Raw genomic sequence first — 18,916 nt, 5'->3', positions numbered from 1 at the left:
GGAAGACAGGCAGGTCAAGGAGGTGGGATGAGGTTAGTAGGTAGGAAGGGATGGGTGAGAGGAAGAACAGGTTAGGGAGGCAGAGACAGGTTGGACTGGTTTTGGGATGCAGTGGGTGGAGGGGAAGAGCTGGGCTGGTTGTGTGGTGCAGTGGGGGGGGGGAGGGGACGAACTGGGCTGGTTTAGGGATGCGGTGGGGGAAGGGGAGATTCTGAAGCTGGTGAAGTCCACATTGATACCATTAGGCTGCAGGGTTCCCAAGCGGAATATGAGTTGCTGTTCCTGCAACCTTCGGGTGGCATCATTGTGGCACTGCAGGAGGCCCATGATGGACATGTCATCTAAAGAATGGGAGGGGGAGTGGAAATGGTTTGCGACTGAGAGGTGCAGTTGTTTGTTGTGAACCGAGCGGAGGTGTTCTGCAAAGCGGTCCCCAAGCCTCCGCTTGGTTTCCCCAATGTAGAGGAGGCCACACCAGGTACAGTGGATGCAGTATACCACATTGGCAGATGTGCAGGTGAACCTCTGCTTAATGTGGAATGTCATCTTGGGGCCTGGGATAGGGGTGAGGGAGGTGGTGTGGGGGCAAGTGTAGCATTTCCTGCGGTTGCAGGGGAAGGTGCCGGGTGTGGTGGGGTTGGAGGGCAGTGTGGAGAGAACAAGGGAGTCACGGAGAGAGTGGTCTCTCCGGAAAGCAGACAGGGGTGGGGATGGAAAAATGTCTTGGGTGGTGGGGTCGGATTGTAGATGTCGGAAGTGTCGGAGGATGATGCGTTGTATCCGGAGGTTGGTGGGTGAGAACGAGGGGGATCCTCTTTGGGCGGTTGTGGCAGGGGCGGGGTGTGAGGGATGTGTTGCGGGAAATGTGGGAGACGCAGTCAAGGGCGTCAAGGACCGCAACTTTCCCCCCAGTGATCGAGAACGCCCTTGACCGCGTCTCCTGCAACACATCCCTCACACCCCACCCAAAGAGGATCCCCCTTGTTCTCACACACCACCCCACCAACCTCCGGATACAACGCATCATCCTCCAACACTTCCGCCATCTACAATCCGACCCCACCACCCAAGACATTTTCCCATCCCCACCGGTCTGCTTTCCGGAGAGACACTCTCTCCGTGACTCCCTTGTTCGCTCCACGCTGCCCTCCAACCCCACCACACCCGGCACCTTCCCCTGCAACCGCAGGAAATGCTACACTTGCCCCCACACCTCCTCCCTCACCCCTATCCCAGGCCCCAAGATGACATTCCACATTAAGCAGAGGTTCACCTGCACATCTGCCAATGTGGTATACTGCATCCACTGTACCCGGTGTGGCTTCCTCTACATTGGGGAAACCAAGCGGAGGCTTGGGGACCGCTTTGCAGAACACCTCCGCTCGGTTCGCAACAAACAACTGCACCTCCCAGTTGCAAACCATTTCCACTCCCCCTCCCATTCTTTAGATGACATGTCCATCATGGGCCTCCTGCAGTGCCACAATGATGCCACCCGAAGGTTGCAGGAACAGCAACTCATATTCCGCTTGGGAACCCTGCAGCCTAATGGTATCAATGTGGACTTCACCAGCTTCAAAGCCTCCCCTTCCCCCACCGCATCCCAAAACCAGCCCAGTTCGTCCCCTCCCCCCCACTGCACCACACAACCAGCCCAGCTCTTCCCCTCCACCCACTGCATCCTAAAACCAGTCCAACCTGTCTCTGCCTCCCTAACCTGTTCTTCCTCTCACCCATCCCTTCCTCCCACCCCAAGCCGCGCCCCCATCTACCTACTAACCTCATCCCACCTCCTTGACCTGCCCGTCTTCCCTGGACTGACCTATCCCCTCCCTACCTCCCCAACTATACTCTCTCCAGCTATCTTCTTTTCTCTCCATCTTCGGTCCGCCTCCCCCGCCTCCCTATTTATTCCAGAGCCCTCACCCCATCCCCCTCTCTGATGAAGGGTCTAGGCCCGAAATGTCAGCTTTTGTGCTCCTGAGATGCTGCTGGGACTGATGATAATGGTTTTGTTTGCTGTAGACATCTTCTTGGGTTGTGGTTTGAACAGTGATTGGTTTGGACAGATTCTAGATTTAGATGATTCAGGTTAAGAAAGCTAACTAAAATCAAGCTGAGTTAGAGGATTCAAAACAAAGCACTTCAGACGCTCAGCATGTCTGGCAGCATGTAGGGAAAGAGAAAAAAAGTGAATGATTTTGATACAATGTTCTGAAGAATTATTGGACTCTAATTGCTCACTCTATTTCTCTCTGCCAGACCTGCGGAGCTTCTCCAGCTGTATTACTTTTATTTTAGACTTCCAGTCCTACGATAATTTCATAAAATAACAGAATCCCTGTGGTGTGGAGACAGGCCCTTTGGCTCGACAAGAGCACACTGAACCTCAGAGCATCCCACCCAGATTCATCCCCTGATAACCCACCTTATCTACACATCACTATGAGCAATTTAGCACGGCGAATTCACCTAACCTGCACATCTTTGGACTGTGGGAGGAAAGCAGAGCACCTAGAGGAAACCCACACAGGCATGGGGAGAACGTGCAAACTCCAACAAAGACAGTCGCCCAGGGCTGGGACTAAACCCAGGTCCCTGGCGCTGTGAGGCAGCAGTATGAACCACTGAGCTCTGTGCTGCCCCGTTTTGCTTTTATTGAAGTTAGAAAAAAGTTAAGCAAAACTACCCAACTAATCTCCCCCACTTCAAAACAGAAAACTCTTATGTACTTTTTGCAAGAGTGATTTATAGAACATCTAACACTGAATTTCCCAAGCAGTTGCATCTGCAAGACTGCACAGACAAATGCGATTTGTTGATGGGACCACACGTCAGGGTTTTAAAGAACATTGTTCAAAGTGCTTTTTGTTCAAAAAAGCCAATCTCTCCAGAGAAAAGTTCTGTTTTTATCTCCCTTCCTAGGATGTGTGTGTGTTTGCTTGTTTTTGGGATATTTAGAAGGATAAGAATTTATACATTCTATCTCTGCCCGTGAGCATAATTCAACAAAGTTGCAAACATTGATTTATTATCAAAACAAAAAACTTAACCAATAATTGCATTAACTTAGAAACAAATCTGATAGATCTTGTTTAAGGTAAGAAAAGGTATTGAGTATTTAACTGATCTTCTTGGCAATTTAACTTAGTAACTAAATTATTTTTATTTCACCACGTGTGGAGCAGTGAGACTGGAGTAACAGCGTACTCCTCCAGCCTGTTCTAACAGCACTAACTGTACACTACCATTTGTTACTGTGTCTGGTTTGCTCGCTGAGCCAGACATTGCATTACCTTGCTGGACAACATCAGTGAAGCCTCCGATGAAGTGTTGTTGAGTTTTCCTGCTTCTTATTTAAACTCCGAGGTCTGTTGGGATTGATTACCTCATTTCTGGTTTTTCTTTGCAGTGGCATGTATAGAGGGTCTAATTCTACAGGTTTACTGATGGCCTTCTTCGTGAAGAACGAAGAAGACCATCAGTAAACACGTAGAATTAGATCCTCTATACTCACCACTGCAAAGAAAAACTGAAAATGAGGTAATCAAACTAACCAACTGGTTCAGCAAGTGAACCACCACAGCTAAAAATCTACTCAAGAACCTTAGCTACCATTAGTTAGCATCTGTTGAACATCCTTTAGAGTACAAGGTAGTAACATACAAATACCATGTAGGAATCCTACAAAACAAAAATCTCTTGAACAGTGGCAAGATATTTGAACAATCGACAAAGTTTCCATACCCATGGCAAGAGGAATATCTGTCCAGTTCAGGGCACATTTCTGAGTGCAGACTCCATCCTTATTCAGTACCACCGTTAAATCGTCTTGCCCAACTGCCACCTTTTGGTCATCCAAGGGAGTCACAAGAGGCTCTAGTTGCTTCCCAGTTGGGAAAAGCTCCTTTATTGAGCCTTTTCCATCCAACTGTTTAGAAGGGAGGAAAGGTTAATTGATTTAAAATAATTTAATCTAACTTTAAACAAATAGCTCTTACACATAACTAACTAAATTAGATTTATTTAATATATTTCTAATCCATAGTAAATCTACTGCAAAGAGAAGAAAATTATCTTAAATAATCACAATCCTCTATATGCCATGTTCAAATCCTGCCAGTGATCAGAAAAACACTTTCTCTGAAGAAAGGTCCAGACTCAAAACATCAGCTTTCCCACTCCTCTGATGCTGCTTGGCCTGCTGCGTTCACCTAGCTCCATACCTTGTTATCTTAGACTGTAGCATTGGCAGTTCCTACTATCTCTGAATGAGATGGCACTGATTCAGGGAAGAAAGTAACTGCATTCAAGTAATTTTTAACAAGGCAGTAAGGCCATCACTTTTTGACTAGGATAACCAAATATCCAAGATAAAGATGGAAATTCTCAGTGGTCCATCAGATAACATATCATACAAGTTCTTGTCTCCCGCTAACACCCAGTCAGCAAGCTTGAAAATTTGACCAGGAACTCTACTGAACATGAGCTATTCTATGTTCAAGGAGCAGGAGACATTTTTGTGTGTGGCCAAATTAGCCAGCTATCCCATTTCTCCACTTTGGGGGAGGCACTCCAACTTCATCATTTCTAAATTTACAGAATTTTAAGTACCTTCTGGGAATGTCTTTTTGGGTTGATAACCCAGTAAGATGTTTGGAGAATTATTGCCCCAAGCCAAGTGTACATGCTACATTCAAGTCGTTGTACCTACACTTAATCAAATGCGACTCTTCATCCTTGTCACCCCTCCAGGAATCTGCAGCCTTATGTTTTGAAGGCTACGTTATTTTGAACATTTTTAATCAGTAGTGAGCTTGTGTATTCAGCCACAACAATATGGTAAATGAAATACCATAATGGACCACTCTTGTGCTGAAAGAACTAGCAAACAATATTCATCCTGAAGTAGTATAATTTTAGGATATTGAAATAATGATTGAAATAGCCATTTCAATGCGGTACCTTCTGTTCAGATGAATCAAACAAACTTAAAATAATCTACATTTACATCAACTCCAAGCAGGGTGTTAAGAACCGTCAGAGCCAAACCTGTCCATACAAAAACGTGTCTCCAGGGACCATGACAGATGTTTTTAGCGGTGACACTCAGCATTCTGAACGGCTGCAGAACTATCAACATTTTAGACTAATTTAAAAATGGAGAACAACAATTATGATGTGGCATTGGTGCTTTATGCAAATTGTTGCAACATATTATAGGTATTAATACAACATTTTAATGTGCAGTGAGCTTGTGTATTCAGCCACAACAATATGGTAAATGAAATACAGGGTGGCTCAGAGGTTAGCACTGCGGCCTCACAGTGCCAGGAACCTGGGTTTGATTCCAGCCTCCGGCTGTCGAGTTTGTACGTTTTCCCCGTGTCTGCGTGAGTTTCCTCTGGGTGCTCCGGTTTCCTCACACAGTCCAAAGATGTGCAGCCTAGGTGGATCGGCCATGCTAAACTGCCCATAGTGTTCAGGGGTGTGTGGGTTATAGGGGGATGGCTCTGGGTGAGATGCTCCAAGAAGCAGTGTGGACTTGTTGGGCCGAAGGGCCGGTTTCCACACTGTAAGGAACCTAATCTGATCTAAACTATGGGATGGGGAAGAAATACAGAAAACAGGAGCAGAAGGCAGCCATTCAACATGATAATGGCTGATCATCCAGCAGTACCTTGTTTCTGCTTTCTCCCCTTATGTTTCGATCTCTTTAGCACCAAGAATTATATATAACTCCTTCCTGAAAACATTCAATGTTTGGCCTCAACCACTTTCTATGACAGATGATTTCAAAGGCTCACGACTCTGTGTGAAGAAGTTTCTCCTCATCTCAGCACCAAATGGCCAGCACTGAGAGAATACGTGACATGTGCGCCATTCCACTTCGCAGCAGTGCTTTTGCATTTATGACTGTTGGTTGTACGTAGTTGTACAGCTTTGTCCATCAGGTGGACAAGTACAAACTTTGCTAAGTCTATGTTTTTAACTCATGCTTTGTACTCAGCCAAGCCTTGTCAACAAACAAGGCAAAATGATTTCAGATTGGAGAAAATCTTGGCACACAATCTATTAACTATACTTATGGCTAGATTTTTTTTTAATTAACCCGTTCAGAGATGTTCTTACACACCTCCAGAACAGTTGGGATTTGAACCCAGCCCTTCAGGCCCTGAGATGGAAGCACTGTCACTGTGCTGCAAGAATCCAGAACCTACACTATTGGCCATAACAGATTGGTCAATAATCAAGTGAACCAGACAACTTTACTGAATTGGAGATGATTGAAGAATACCAGAAATTTTTAGGAAAAACAATGCAAGAAAGGCAGGGCTATACTGTTATTGAGTCTCAAATCACATTTTGTTTCACAGCCATAATAATCCTTCACCTTCAAGCTGAACCTCACGTGTTTGTAATGTTTGAAATTGATGAAGATTAGTAGGACTTAGATAAATAGTAGTGAGTTTTCCATTTTGTTAATATGTTACACTACTTTTGATTAACAATTCAATTGAATTAGTGCCTTTACATTTGACCATCAGAGAATGATCAAAGAGAAAGACAAATCAGTAGAACTTATTTAAAAACCTTGTAACTAAATGCATGCAGTATTGGAATTAAGATGAAGAACTGATGGCACAAACAAAGACAAATGGGTACAACTTGGTGGGAGTTACTGAAACATGGATACAAGAAGATCAGGACTAGGAGTCGAATGTCCAATGGTACTCATTATTCCAAAAGGAGAGTCAAGAAGCAGCTGGAGGTGAAGTTGCTTTATTAGCTAAAGATTACTTAAAGATTGTATTAAGCAATGATATTGGTACACAGGACAAAAGTGCTGAATCCATCTGGGTGGAAATAAAAAGCAAAGGAAAAAGCCCCTTGGTAGGAATAATTTACAGGCCCCTCATATACTACTTCCAAAGTAGGACACAGCATGAACAAAGAAATAATTAGGGGTTGAGAGGGCACAATAGCAATATTGGGTGATTTGAACATGCATATTTGATTGGATTAATCAACTTGGCAGGGCAGTCTCAAACATAGGTTCATAGAATGCACAAGGGGTTGTTTCTTAGAGCACGTCATGGAGCTAACCAGAGAACTGGCTTTTGTATTGTGTAACAAGGAAAGATTGATGAATGGTCTTCTAGTTCAGGATCCTCTGGGAAGGAGTGACAATAACATGCCAGAGTTTCAAATTCAGATTAAAAGGGTAGAGACAGAGTCACATATGAGAATTTTAGCACTGGGCAAAAGTAATACAGGTCTAACGAAGGTGTTGTTCTGAATGGACAAAGTATTAAAGGGAGAACACTTCAACAGTGGCAAATGCTTCAGGAGATCTCTCAATTAAATGGTATTCTTTCTCAAAACCTACAGTTACAGAGGAACTTAGTGAAATTACTGCAACTGGGGAGAAGGCATGAAGTAAACTGATGGGATTGACAGCAGATAAGTCCCTGAAGCCTGACGCCTTAGGATATGAAAGAAGGTGACAGAGATAGAAGATGATTAGTTATGATTTTCCAAAATTTCCTGGATTCTGGAAAGATACCAGTGGATAGGCAACATGCTTAAGAGATAGAGATAATGAGAACTGGAGATGCTGGAGAATCCGAGATAACAAAGTGTGGAGCTGGATGAACACAGCAGGCCAAGCAGCATCTTAGGGGCACAAAAGTTGACGTTTCAGGCCTAGACCCCAGGCCCAAAACGTCAGCTTTTGTGCTCCTAAGATGCTGCTTGGCCTGCTGTGTTCATCCAGCTCCACACTTTGTTATGCTAAGGAGATAGCCTCATTCGCAAAAGGAAATAGGCAATAAGGAAGTTTGACCTCTGTAGTGGGGGAGTTGCTGGAGTCAAACAAAGAATGAGATAACTGAACACTGTCAGCAAGGTTTCATGAAAGGCAGGTAGTGCTTGACAAATTTGCTGGAGTTCTTTGAGGATGTAACCAGCAAGGTAGATAATGGGGATCCAGTCAATGCGGGGTAGCATCTGATAAGATGCTGCATAAAAGACTGATACAAAATGTTAATTCCTGGGAAGATAAGGGTAAAGTACTGACTTGGATAGAGGATTGGCTGACTGCCAGAAAGCGGAGGGTCGGGATAAATGGATCCTTCTCTGGATGGTGAACTGTAACTACGGGGGCGGGGTGTGAGGGATGTGTTGCGGGTCATGTGGGAGACGCGGTCAAGGGCGTCAAGGACCGCAACTTTCCCCCCACAGTGATCGAGAACGCCCTTGACCGCGTCTCCCACATTTCCCGCAACACATCCCTCACACCCCGCCCCCGCCACAACTGCCCAAAGAGGATCCCCCTCGTTCTCACACACCACCCTACCAACCTCCGGATACAACGCATCATCCTCCAACACTTCCGCCATCTACAATCCGACCCCACCACCCAAGACATTTTTCCATCCCCACCCCTGTCTGCTTTCCGGAGAGACCACTCTCTCCGTGACTCCATTGTTCTCTCCACACTGCCCTCCAACCCCACCACACCCGGCACCTTCCCCTGCAACCGCAGGAAATGCTACACTTGCCCCCACACCTCCTCCCTCACCCCTATCCCAGGCCCCAAGATGACATTCCACATTAAGCAGAGGTTCACCTGCACATCTGCCAATGTGGTATACCGCATCCACTGTACCCGGTGTGGCTTCCTCTACATTGGGGAAACCAAGCGGAGGCCTGGGGACCGCTTTGCAGAACACCTCCGCTCGGTTCGCAACAAACAACTGCACCTCCCAGTCGCAAACCATTTCCACTCCCCCTCCCATTCTTTAGATGACATGTCCATCATGGGCCTCCTGCAGTGCCACAATGATGCCACCCGAAGGTTGCAGGAACAGCAACTCATATTCCGCTTGGGAACCCTGCAGCCCAATGGTATCAATGTGGACTTCACCAGCTTCAAAATCTCCCCTTCCCCCACCGCATCCCTAAACCAGCCCAGTTCGTCCCCTCCCCCCCACTGCACCACACAACCAGCCCAGCTCTTCCCCTCCACCCACTGCATCCCAAAACCAGTCCAACCTGTCTCTGCCTCCCTAACCTGTTCTTCCTCTCACCCAGCCCTTCCTCCCACCCCAAGCCGCACCTCCATCTCCTACCTACTAACCTCATCCCACCTCCTTGACCTGTCCGTCTTTCCTGGACTGACCTATCCCCTCCCTACCTCCCCACCTATACTCTCCTCTCCACCTATCTTCTTTTCTCTCCATTTTCGGTCCGCCTCCCCCCTCTCCCTATTTATTCCAGAACACTCACCCCATCCCCCTCTCTGATGAAGGGTCTAGGCCCGAAACATCAGCTTTTGTGCTCTTTTTGTGCTCTGTTCATCCAGCCTCACATTTTATTATCTTGGACACTGAACAGGTGTTCCCCCTTGTGGGACAGTCTTGAAAAAGAAGTCATAAATACAGTGTGGAGGAGGTAGGTTCAAAACTGAGAGGAGGAGAAACTATTTTTCCCAGAAGGTTGTGTATCTGCGGAACTCACAGCACCAAAGTGCAGTGGAGGTAGAATCAATCAAAAGATTCAAGAAAGAAATAGGTAAGTTTCTGTTGAAAGATGAGATAAATGGCTACGGGGAACAGGCTGGAAATGGAGTTGAGACCAGGATAAGATCAGCCATGAACATATTAAATTGTGGAGCAGACTCCAAGGGTTGAACTGCCTACTCCTCCTCGTAATTCCTATGTTACTTCATTTCCAACATGCTAAATTTGTTAGGTTACAAATATAGAAAATACAGTAGAATGAACAGAGTCCCCGCTCGGCCCACGTTTCTGCAGTTCTACTAGGCTATATATTGTGCACCTGATACGTTGCTTGCAGGTAAGATCAACTTTTTTGTAAAGTGCCATGCAGCAAAACTTCAATCTACGTACCCGGATTAGATAATAATCCCTTTTAAAGCCCACACAGATGGAATTCTCACACCAAGCCATGGACTTAGGAACATCAGGAACGCTGAAATCTGCCTGTAACAAAGACAGATGATAACTGGTTTAGGTTATTCCTCATTCTTTGAATGCACTTGATTTAATACTGTAATATATAGAGAATGAGCTATTTGCAGTTCGGCAGGCTGATCTGAAATTTAACACAATATTATAACCATACACTGTCTCTCACACAATTCAGTCATTTCTTTATCAAAAAAGCTATCAAATTTGACTGTACTCTGAGCCAAACTGTCCAGTAAGGTAGAAAAAGCAAACACCTAGGCAAACACTATGTACAAGAAAACAGACCATCATATAAACAATATAAACAACACTACCATGTTTAAGATCCAACTTCACTCTATTTAGGAAGCATATTAGATATATAATGGCTGGATTTAATTCAGCATGTTGGGAACTATGGTGGCTGGAGTCAACGAGAGGGTAGAGGGAGTTGTTGTTTAAATATTTAATCACGGATGTGGACGTTGTCTCATGGGCAAACATTTATTTCTGATTATTAAATGCCCTTGACACTTCAGTGCACACGAGTTAGGCACATCCACAGTGCTTTTAGGAAGGGCTGATGCACGATGCCAATGAGGACTGTCAGTTTATTTTATCAATGAGGCACTCCCGTCCCACCAGACCCCGCAGGTTAGCATCACAGTGCATCACAACCAGTTGTCCATAGTGGTAATGACTATTGTTCACTCTGAAATGCATGGCTGTACGGCTTCTCTGATGTTCCGCATACACTGATCTCAAAAATCATTTGCAGTTCAAGAAGTTGCTGCCATGCACAGGATGCAGAGGCCAGAGCAATTGTTAAAAAAAAGGCATCAGTAATGATTGCCTTTTTTTAAATGAGTAAGTTTTGTTTATAATAAATCACTGAATCATAGGATTTCTAAAGTGTGGAAGCAGGCCATTCGATCCATCAAGTCCACACTGACCCTCCGAAGAGAATCCCACCCAAACCTACACCCTAACCTGTAACCCTGCATTTCCCATGGCTAATCCACCTAGCCTACGAACCACTGAACACCACAGAACAATTTAGCATAGCCAATCCACCTAATCTGCACATCTTTGGACTGTGGGAGGAAGCTGGAGCACCCAAAGGAAACCCACACAGACATGGGGAGAACGTGCAAACTCCACAGATAGTTAGAGGGTGGAATCATTCCAACGTCCCTGGCACTGTGAGGCAGCAGTACTAACCACCAAGCCACCACACAGCCCACAATGGATTATTTTAAGTCCATTAAAGGTGGTCGGTGGAAGTCTCTGTTATTGTAAATAGCAGTACAAGAAAGAAGCAACAGGTCATTTTGGCAACGGAGTCAACACACTTACAGTAATGGTGCAACCAATGGAGTAGTGGCACTTGATATTAGCACTTTCTTCCAATCTAGAACAAGGGGCTGCTGTTTAAAAATAAAGCGCTACCCATTTAAGACAGAGATAAGGAGAAATCTTCTCACTGAGGGTCTTGAGTCTTCGGAACACTCTACCACAAAAGATGGGTGAATATTTTTAAAGCAGAAGCAAATAAATTCTTGAGAAGCAAGGGGTAGGCAGGATGTGTTCATGTCAGTCATGCCATTTTTGAGTGGTGAAGAAGACTAAAGTGTCACCTACTCTTTCTACAAATCACACCGCCATTTGTTTGTACAGCACTATCATTCTTCTAACCAGGTGTTAAAAACAGAGGCACACAATCTACCTGATGGATTGAAAAGGTCCATGGCACTGGTGTGAAGAGGAGCAGGGGACCTGGCCCTGGTCATCTTGATTATAGCTCTTCCACATTCTTCACAAAAACGAATTAACTGGTCAACAATAGCTGCATTGACCCATCTGATTCAATTCAACTTGAATGAAATCAGAAAATTCTCAAAGACTGGTGACTTTATAGAAGAGTTTGAAGATGGAGCAAGATACTAATTCTGTACTTTAAGGAGTACTGCATTTCCACTTAACCTTCACGAGATCATTAGTCCAGACTGGGGCTCTTTGTTTTATACTATTTCCCTGGAGATTTCTTGAATTGAGAATGATTCACCTGTGTTTCATGAAACTCTCGGTCCCGCCAGTAGTAGAGCTGAAGTTTCTTCTTCACAGCTACACACATATTCAGAATCAGCTCATCACTGTCAGACCGCTAAAAAACAGAAAGCGTATGAACAACTGATCCAAAAAAAACCCAGTTAGTCCAATTTCCTTGGGTGCAAACATCTGAAGATATATAATTTGCACACTTGCTAATATGTAATATAACTACCTGGGTGTACAAATCAACACAACTCCAGGAGTTTATTGTGAATTTATAACAATTTTACTTTTCATTATTCAACAAGTGACTGCATAATGATCACTGCAACTAGATCTTCCTCACCTACAATCAGGAGACAGAAAATACACTTTCAAATCCAAAGATCAAACTTTCACTCAGGATTCTTCCAATGGCTATTAAATCAATGAGTGGCTGAGCCAAGTTTGCATTAGGATTTTTGGAGGAGAAAGTGGGCCATAACTCCTACATTGATATGCACGTGTGTAAATTTGTGTATTTGCGAAGTAAATTTTAATGACAAGGCTAAAATTCTGTTCTCTCAATATTTTCAGTTGTGAAATTCCACCTTGATTTAGACAATAAGTCCCATTTCAGCACTGAGAAGTGCAGGAGAATGTGAAAGGAACAGCTCAAGTGCAATTAGGAATGAATAAGAATTTTGACAAAAATGTTCATACCCAAACAAAAAAAAATTTTTAAAAAAACTAGAAGTTTGCCTGCCATCTTTTTAGATAAAAGTCATAGCTCTTGACTTTTAAAATGTTATCAGGCTAAAAGATGAATGAAAAATGTTAAGAAAGTAAAAACAGCAGTACAGCTTACTGGGTTCCCAATAAACCGGTTTTGCACCCATCTCAACACTGAAAGCAATTTATCTTTTTATTGTAAGGAGAACAAAGCATAAAATATTTAGGGAAAGCAAAAAAGACACAGAACTAAAACAAAAATAGGAGGGATTGCATGGAAGAAATGTAAACTGAAAGGATTTAATGAGGCAAAGAATGTTTGATGCCTAGAATACAAATATATTTCAATGTATACAGGCCTTTCCTTCAATTTTTAAAATGTAAGTTAGTTTCTACTGGTTATTTTAGGATATTCCCAAATAAGAGAGTACATGGTAAAATTAGTTGTTCACATCCATGCATAAAATTATACTTGGCATCTACAAGTCCAATTACAATAGCAAATAAAAACACTGCCGAGTGTAGCAAACACACAGCTGTGCCAACCTGACAGTTTCAGGTTTGATTTGTCATCTCACCAAGAAATTCCCTCAGCTGGCAGCAATAGTCTTTTGTGCACTGGATTTTAAAAAGGAAGGGGAAAGTATCCAGAAATATTTGCTGGCAAATGTGTGTATGTGGGCAGCATCTGGTACAGGCAACATCAGAGCGGCAGGAAAATTGACATCCTGGGTAAGGACCCTTCTTCAGAAATGGGGGAGGGGGAAGGGAGCTCTGAAATAAATAGAGAGGAGGAGTGGGGCTGGGGAAGGTACCAAATTGGGATGGTCTGAATGTAGATCGGAGTCCATGGAGATGATTCGGTTTCATAGGCAGGTACTGAGAAAGGCAATGTGGCGGTAGTACCTGGTTTGTTTTGAGCAGTTGCAGGGATGAAGAGATTACCAGATGGTTGTAGTGGGACAGAGATCCACTGAGGCCTTTCCGGAGGGAAGAGGATAACTGTTCAAGGTGGGCATTGCTAGAACAGGCTTCGCAGTGGGGTTATAACTCACTCAGAAATAGTAAGAGAGTTGCAGGCTGAAGAGATTACAAGAGAGTTGCAGCATTTCTGATGAAGGGTCTAGACCTGAAATGTCAGCTTTTGTGCTCCTAAGATGCTGCTTGGCCTGCTGTGTTCATCCAGCTCCACGCTTCGTTATCTCAGAAACACTAAGAGCTGCCGATTATGGAGTCAGAGATAATACAGTATGGAGCTGGAGGAGCACAGCAGGCCAGGCAGCATCAGGGCCCTCCCCCATTTCTGAAGAAGGGTCCCAACCCAAAGCGTCAACTTTCCTGCTCCTCTGATATGGCTTGGCCTGCTGTGCTCCACCAGCTCCACACCTATCTTTGACTCCAGCATCAGCAGTTCTTACTATCTATGAGCATTTGGTACAATTGCTTTATTTTACTGTATTTCCCAAACTCCAGAATCACTGTCTAGACTCATATATTCAGCACTTGCCAATGCTACTAGAAGGTTGCCTGTATTATGCAAGTGCAGCTCATCAACAAACTACAGCTTCAGAATATGAATGGGTTTCATTTTTCCAAAAGCGGTGGAGGGTAGGGGGTAGGGGGAGGGGTGGGTAGACTTTCTCTATTTTCTAAAGGAAAAAAAACCTGTGCTACTGCTTTGGCAATAAAAGAAACAGCAACACCAACAGTGAAACACCATTTTTATTTTCTTACATTCTCTCTTTAGATTATTGGTGAAGCCCAACAGAAAAGACACAAATTATGGTGGCAGCATCACCGGCATTCAATTTTTATTTTCAGTTTGAGAGATATCCCATACTCCTGCAAAGTAGTAGTAGAACTGCTATTTTGCACATCTTGCTTCTTACCTTTAAGTCACACGAAAACAGACTGGCACTTTTGGCCTTGGTAACCATTGTAATTTGTTGGAATGTGAGTAAGTCATGAACATAAATATTATTTTCTATAAAAGAGAAAGAAAATATTTGAACTTAATTAAAGAAAACATTTTTCTATAGACATATTAGTGTTCTAACCTGCTGCTTGTAGCATGTAGCAAAACTTCACTTAAATCATTACGTTAATCTTGCACGATGGTCTCTCAACTACACTCAAGATGCCTCTCTCCAGTTTGGAATATCAAAAGCCTGTTACTACACAAACGTATGAATTAGGAACAGAAGTAGGCCATTCAGCCCGGAAACTGCTCTGCAATAAAATCATGGCTAGTATGTTTGTGTCTAGAATTCCACATACGCATCTAATCTCGATAACCTTTGATTTCCTTATCTGACAGGACACTGCCTTAAAAATATTTAACAACTCCATATTCATTGCTTTCTGAGATGGAGAATTCCAAACTCATACAACTCTTAGATAAAAAGTCTCTCTTCATCATGCTCTCTTAAAAGGATGACGTCTAATTTTTAAGCAGTGCCACCTCGTACTGGTCTCAACCAAGATTAAAGTACTGGATATATCCCATTGTTTAAAATAGAAAAACACAACAAAACTTCATTACATCAGCAAAATACTACAGGGTTATTAAATGCACACAAGTGTGTACACATCTTTGAATCACCTTCTAAACTCAGTCATTCCCAGGACAAAATTCTTCACCATCCATCTCCAGGAAATTAAGTAAAACTACATCTCGATTTATCCAGGCTTTACTTCCTAATTTATCTTCCCTTGAACCTTCATGTAGTCTTCCAGTACAACTGGCTTTGCCCCCTTATACTGGCTTCTTAATTCTAAGATTTTGTACAACGTCTCAATTCATTTACTCAAAGGTTTTGAAATGGTCTCCCACAGTAATCAAACTGAATTCCATAGAAAGCAAAATACAGTATGCACAACCTATGAAATATTAATTTGCAATAGGTCAGAACAGTTAATTCATGAATCGTTCAACAGAACAAAACCACATGCATGATTCGAGATAACTACTTAAAAGCATATACGCATAAACTACATTAAAGACTTTTTAAAAACACATCTATAAAACTACTCTCATCTTTGATTTTACAGACGATAATGGGGGAATTTACTCATCAAAATGGGTGCTAAATTATTGTTTTAAAATCAGTAACTGAACAGTTCCACTGAGTCACACCACAGTACGATTTCATTGTTGAGAAGGGTACATTTCCTGTCATCAGATCTGCTTTAATCACAATGAGGGCAGTTTAAAGCAATTCTTCAAACCATTGTCACATGATCATAGCAAGAGAGAGTGAACTAAATCAAGCATTTTTCATATAAGCCCAATTTCCAGTTTGAACTAGTTTGAACGGCAATTGGAATGCAACAATTAACTTTACCTACCCTACACAGGTCCTATTCTTGACCACAATCTAATAACCTTGGCTGATGGTGTGCATACGCGGCCTTTAGTGAGGAATGAATGGAGGTCAGAGGTTATCCACAACAATCCTCATTTGTCATAAAGCTTGCCAGTCTTTTATTCTGGCTAATGCTGATGGAAGTCTACCTGATCCCATAAGGAGTCAATATTTCCAGGAAGGAGTAAAACTAAAACCTGTAAAATTCAAGACTCTCTCTATCACTGTCCTGAGATTGTTATTTTCAAGAACGTTTGAGGTTAAGAATTTAATGACTTAGAATTCCAATCCCTGTGGTTTCAAATGCATCACGGGGAATGGAGATGCCATTTAGCAGCTACCAATCATGCCAGAGGTTAAATGGGTTGCATGCAAGTCAAAAAGGTGGATGAAACAGGACTTTTTAGTTTTGAAAGCAAACCTAATAGAAGATCTTACATAAGTATGAACAATGCTTAACACATTGAAGACAGCATATCCACACTGTGACCGACGAACCATTCAGTCCAATTAATCACTACTGCTGTTTATACTATCCACGAGTAAATACTCCAACACATATTTGCTCACTCTAATCTCATACCTTTCTTCCACCCATTTCCTACAATGCTCTTTCCAATCTTAAATGCTGTTAGAATTTCTACCTCAACCACAAACACCTACTGTGAATCCCACAGCATATGGCACTGAAATGGGGGCTCTTCTGATGCGATGGGTAGTGTTCGTACCTCTCAGACAGGAGTCCTGCGTTCAAATCCCACCTGCATCAGAATTGTGTCATTACATCTCCGAATAATTTGATTAAAAAAAAGTTACGATACTATGTGGAGGTTTCTGTCTAAAGTTGCTGCTACGTTTAACTTCTACTGGGGACAATCTGCTTCTATCTATCTGACTTGATCCTTTCCGAAGTTTGGAACATGTCTTTCACATTTCCCACATAAACCAAGAACATTACTGTCACAGCTCTGTCATCACAATTTCTTACTTCGGCCAAAGGGCAGGCTAACACTGCAATACATGCCAACAAGCGGCTAATCTAGAATACTAGATCTGTTTTAAGAAACAGCGAAATCTATTAAAGGAAAGGAAGTTCAGCATTCTGTAAAAATCCAAATAGATCATTTGATTTGGTTGTAAGTGATGGCGTTTCCCTTCATTATATGTTAGGGAGCTTAAGTTCATTCACTGTAGTGGACTAAACTGGTGAACTTGGTACACATGAAAAAAATTAAAATATGCAATTCTAAATCAAAATGTTGGATTACTGATTTTGATACTAATTACTGTAACTGCGATGTATAGCGACCCATGGTTACCTCTCAATGTATTCCTAATCTAACAAAAACAGAAATTACTGGAGGAACTCATCAGTTCTGACGAAGGGTCACTAGACGTGAAACATTGATTCTGTTTCTCTCCACAGACACTGCCAGACCTTGCTAAGTGTCTCCAGATTTCGAACATTCACAGTTCTTGGGCTTGTTTATTCCTAAATTAACTTGCTGATTAAAGCATGCCAAACAAAAGTCACTTCCCTAGAAGAAAAGATACAATAAGGGAAGATCATTTTCCAGGCCTGTCATTCTTACATTAAAAACCTACCAGCAGCATCAATCCAACTGGTCCAAAAATCTTGACTAATTAACCCTAATTTACTAATTCTTAAGTTAGTAAAGAACTCTTAAAGCTTACTAACTCATTCTACTTACGCCCTACTTATTGTTACCTCACCCTCCTTTATTTATTCCCTGTCCTGATCCTGCTGCTTGCTATCTCTTCAAATTATAACTTCCTTTTCCAGCACCATCCCGAACATTTACTGGAACAAGGCCGAAGAGAGGGCTGGTGAGAGGAGCTGCCAGTGGGAGGAAAGACCTGTGTGTGTCTCTGCGGCATGCTTCTTATGGAGCCTACTTGCAGCTTTCCGATGTGGAGCATGATACACTAAAGCGATCATGACCTGAGTTGAACAGAAGTAAATGAGTTGTTTAAAATTCCCTCCCTATTCCTTTCCATGTAACTTTAGTTCCTTAAAAAAAAAATCATTACAGCCTACTTTTTTTCCCTCAGGCTTTTGAGCAAATCAATTTCTCTTAATATGGTATGGGCCATGCTTTATTTTGCAATGTAACTGCAAAACACATTGGAGGCATTTTATTATATTTAAAGGGCATTATAAATAGTTTTTGAAATACAAATCACTTATTGCATCTGTTTCCAAGGCCAAAAATGCAACTGTTAATTTTGTAAGCAAACGCCTCTGCACTTTGTTAAGCAAGACTATATACTATTCCAAAAAGTACAACACAAAATAGCCTTTCATACTAAAAAATACACATATATTATGCTAGCTATTCAAATGAATGCACAAGTTTTAATCTTTCTCGTTACTGCTGTTCAGTTTGTAATGAACACAAAATTTATTGCATAAGTTTCACTCTCTCTCTGCTAGATTTCTGTTACAAATACATTCTCAGGTAGCACCAATTGCTCCTATAAGCAGTCTAAATGGCACACTTCTATTGTGGTTTCAGACTGTTCTTTACCTCTGAAGGCAGATCAAACTTAGATATGGTGAGATAATTTAAAACTGTTCTATTCCACAGTAAACTTGATATACAGAATCTTAATTATAACAGAACACCTTACCATGTCATTTTGATTGACTTAAACCTAAAGTCTCTGAACTCTACTGCAAATTTTTTCTGTTTTTCATCTCAGTGTAAGCCATCAGAGCTTCTCCCTTAGACTTTTCTTGCTGCAGGCCTGTTTCAAAGTTTTGGCTGTCACATTTCTAAACTTACCCACCAA

At 42.5% G+C, this 18,916-nt stretch overlaps 1 protein-coding gene across 2 annotated transcripts in view; it reads right to left on the bottom strand.

Annotated features, from left to right (window-relative positions):
- The window catches only part of vps39 (VPS39 subunit of HOPS complex), a 104,327-nt gene that overhangs the window by 66,434 nt on the left and 18,977 nt on the right, over positions 1-18,916 (bottom strand). For both annotated transcript variants that reach the window (XM_048538316.2, XM_048538317.2), the window contains exons 5-8: positions 14,627-14,721; positions 12,040-12,138; positions 9,915-10,007; positions 3,748-3,931 (exon numbers count right to left, since the gene is read on the bottom strand). In XM_048538316.2, the coding sequence (XP_048394273.1) occupies positions 3,748-3,931; positions 9,915-10,007; positions 12,040-12,138; positions 14,627-14,721 (471 nt within the window). The remainder of the gene's footprint in view (positions 1-3,747; positions 3,932-9,914; positions 10,008-12,039; positions 12,139-14,626; positions 14,722-18,916) is intronic.

The sequence above is a fragment of the Stegostoma tigrinum genome, chromosome 10 (assembly GCF_030684315.1).
Source record: "Stegostoma tigrinum isolate sSteTig4 chromosome 10, sSteTig4.hap1, whole genome shotgun sequence".
Taxonomy (NCBI): domain Eukaryota; kingdom Metazoa; phylum Chordata; class Chondrichthyes; order Orectolobiformes; family Stegostomatidae; genus Stegostoma; species Stegostoma tigrinum.
Note: the sequence above shows the minus strand (reverse complement) of the source record. Positions and strands in the feature narration are given on the sequence as shown.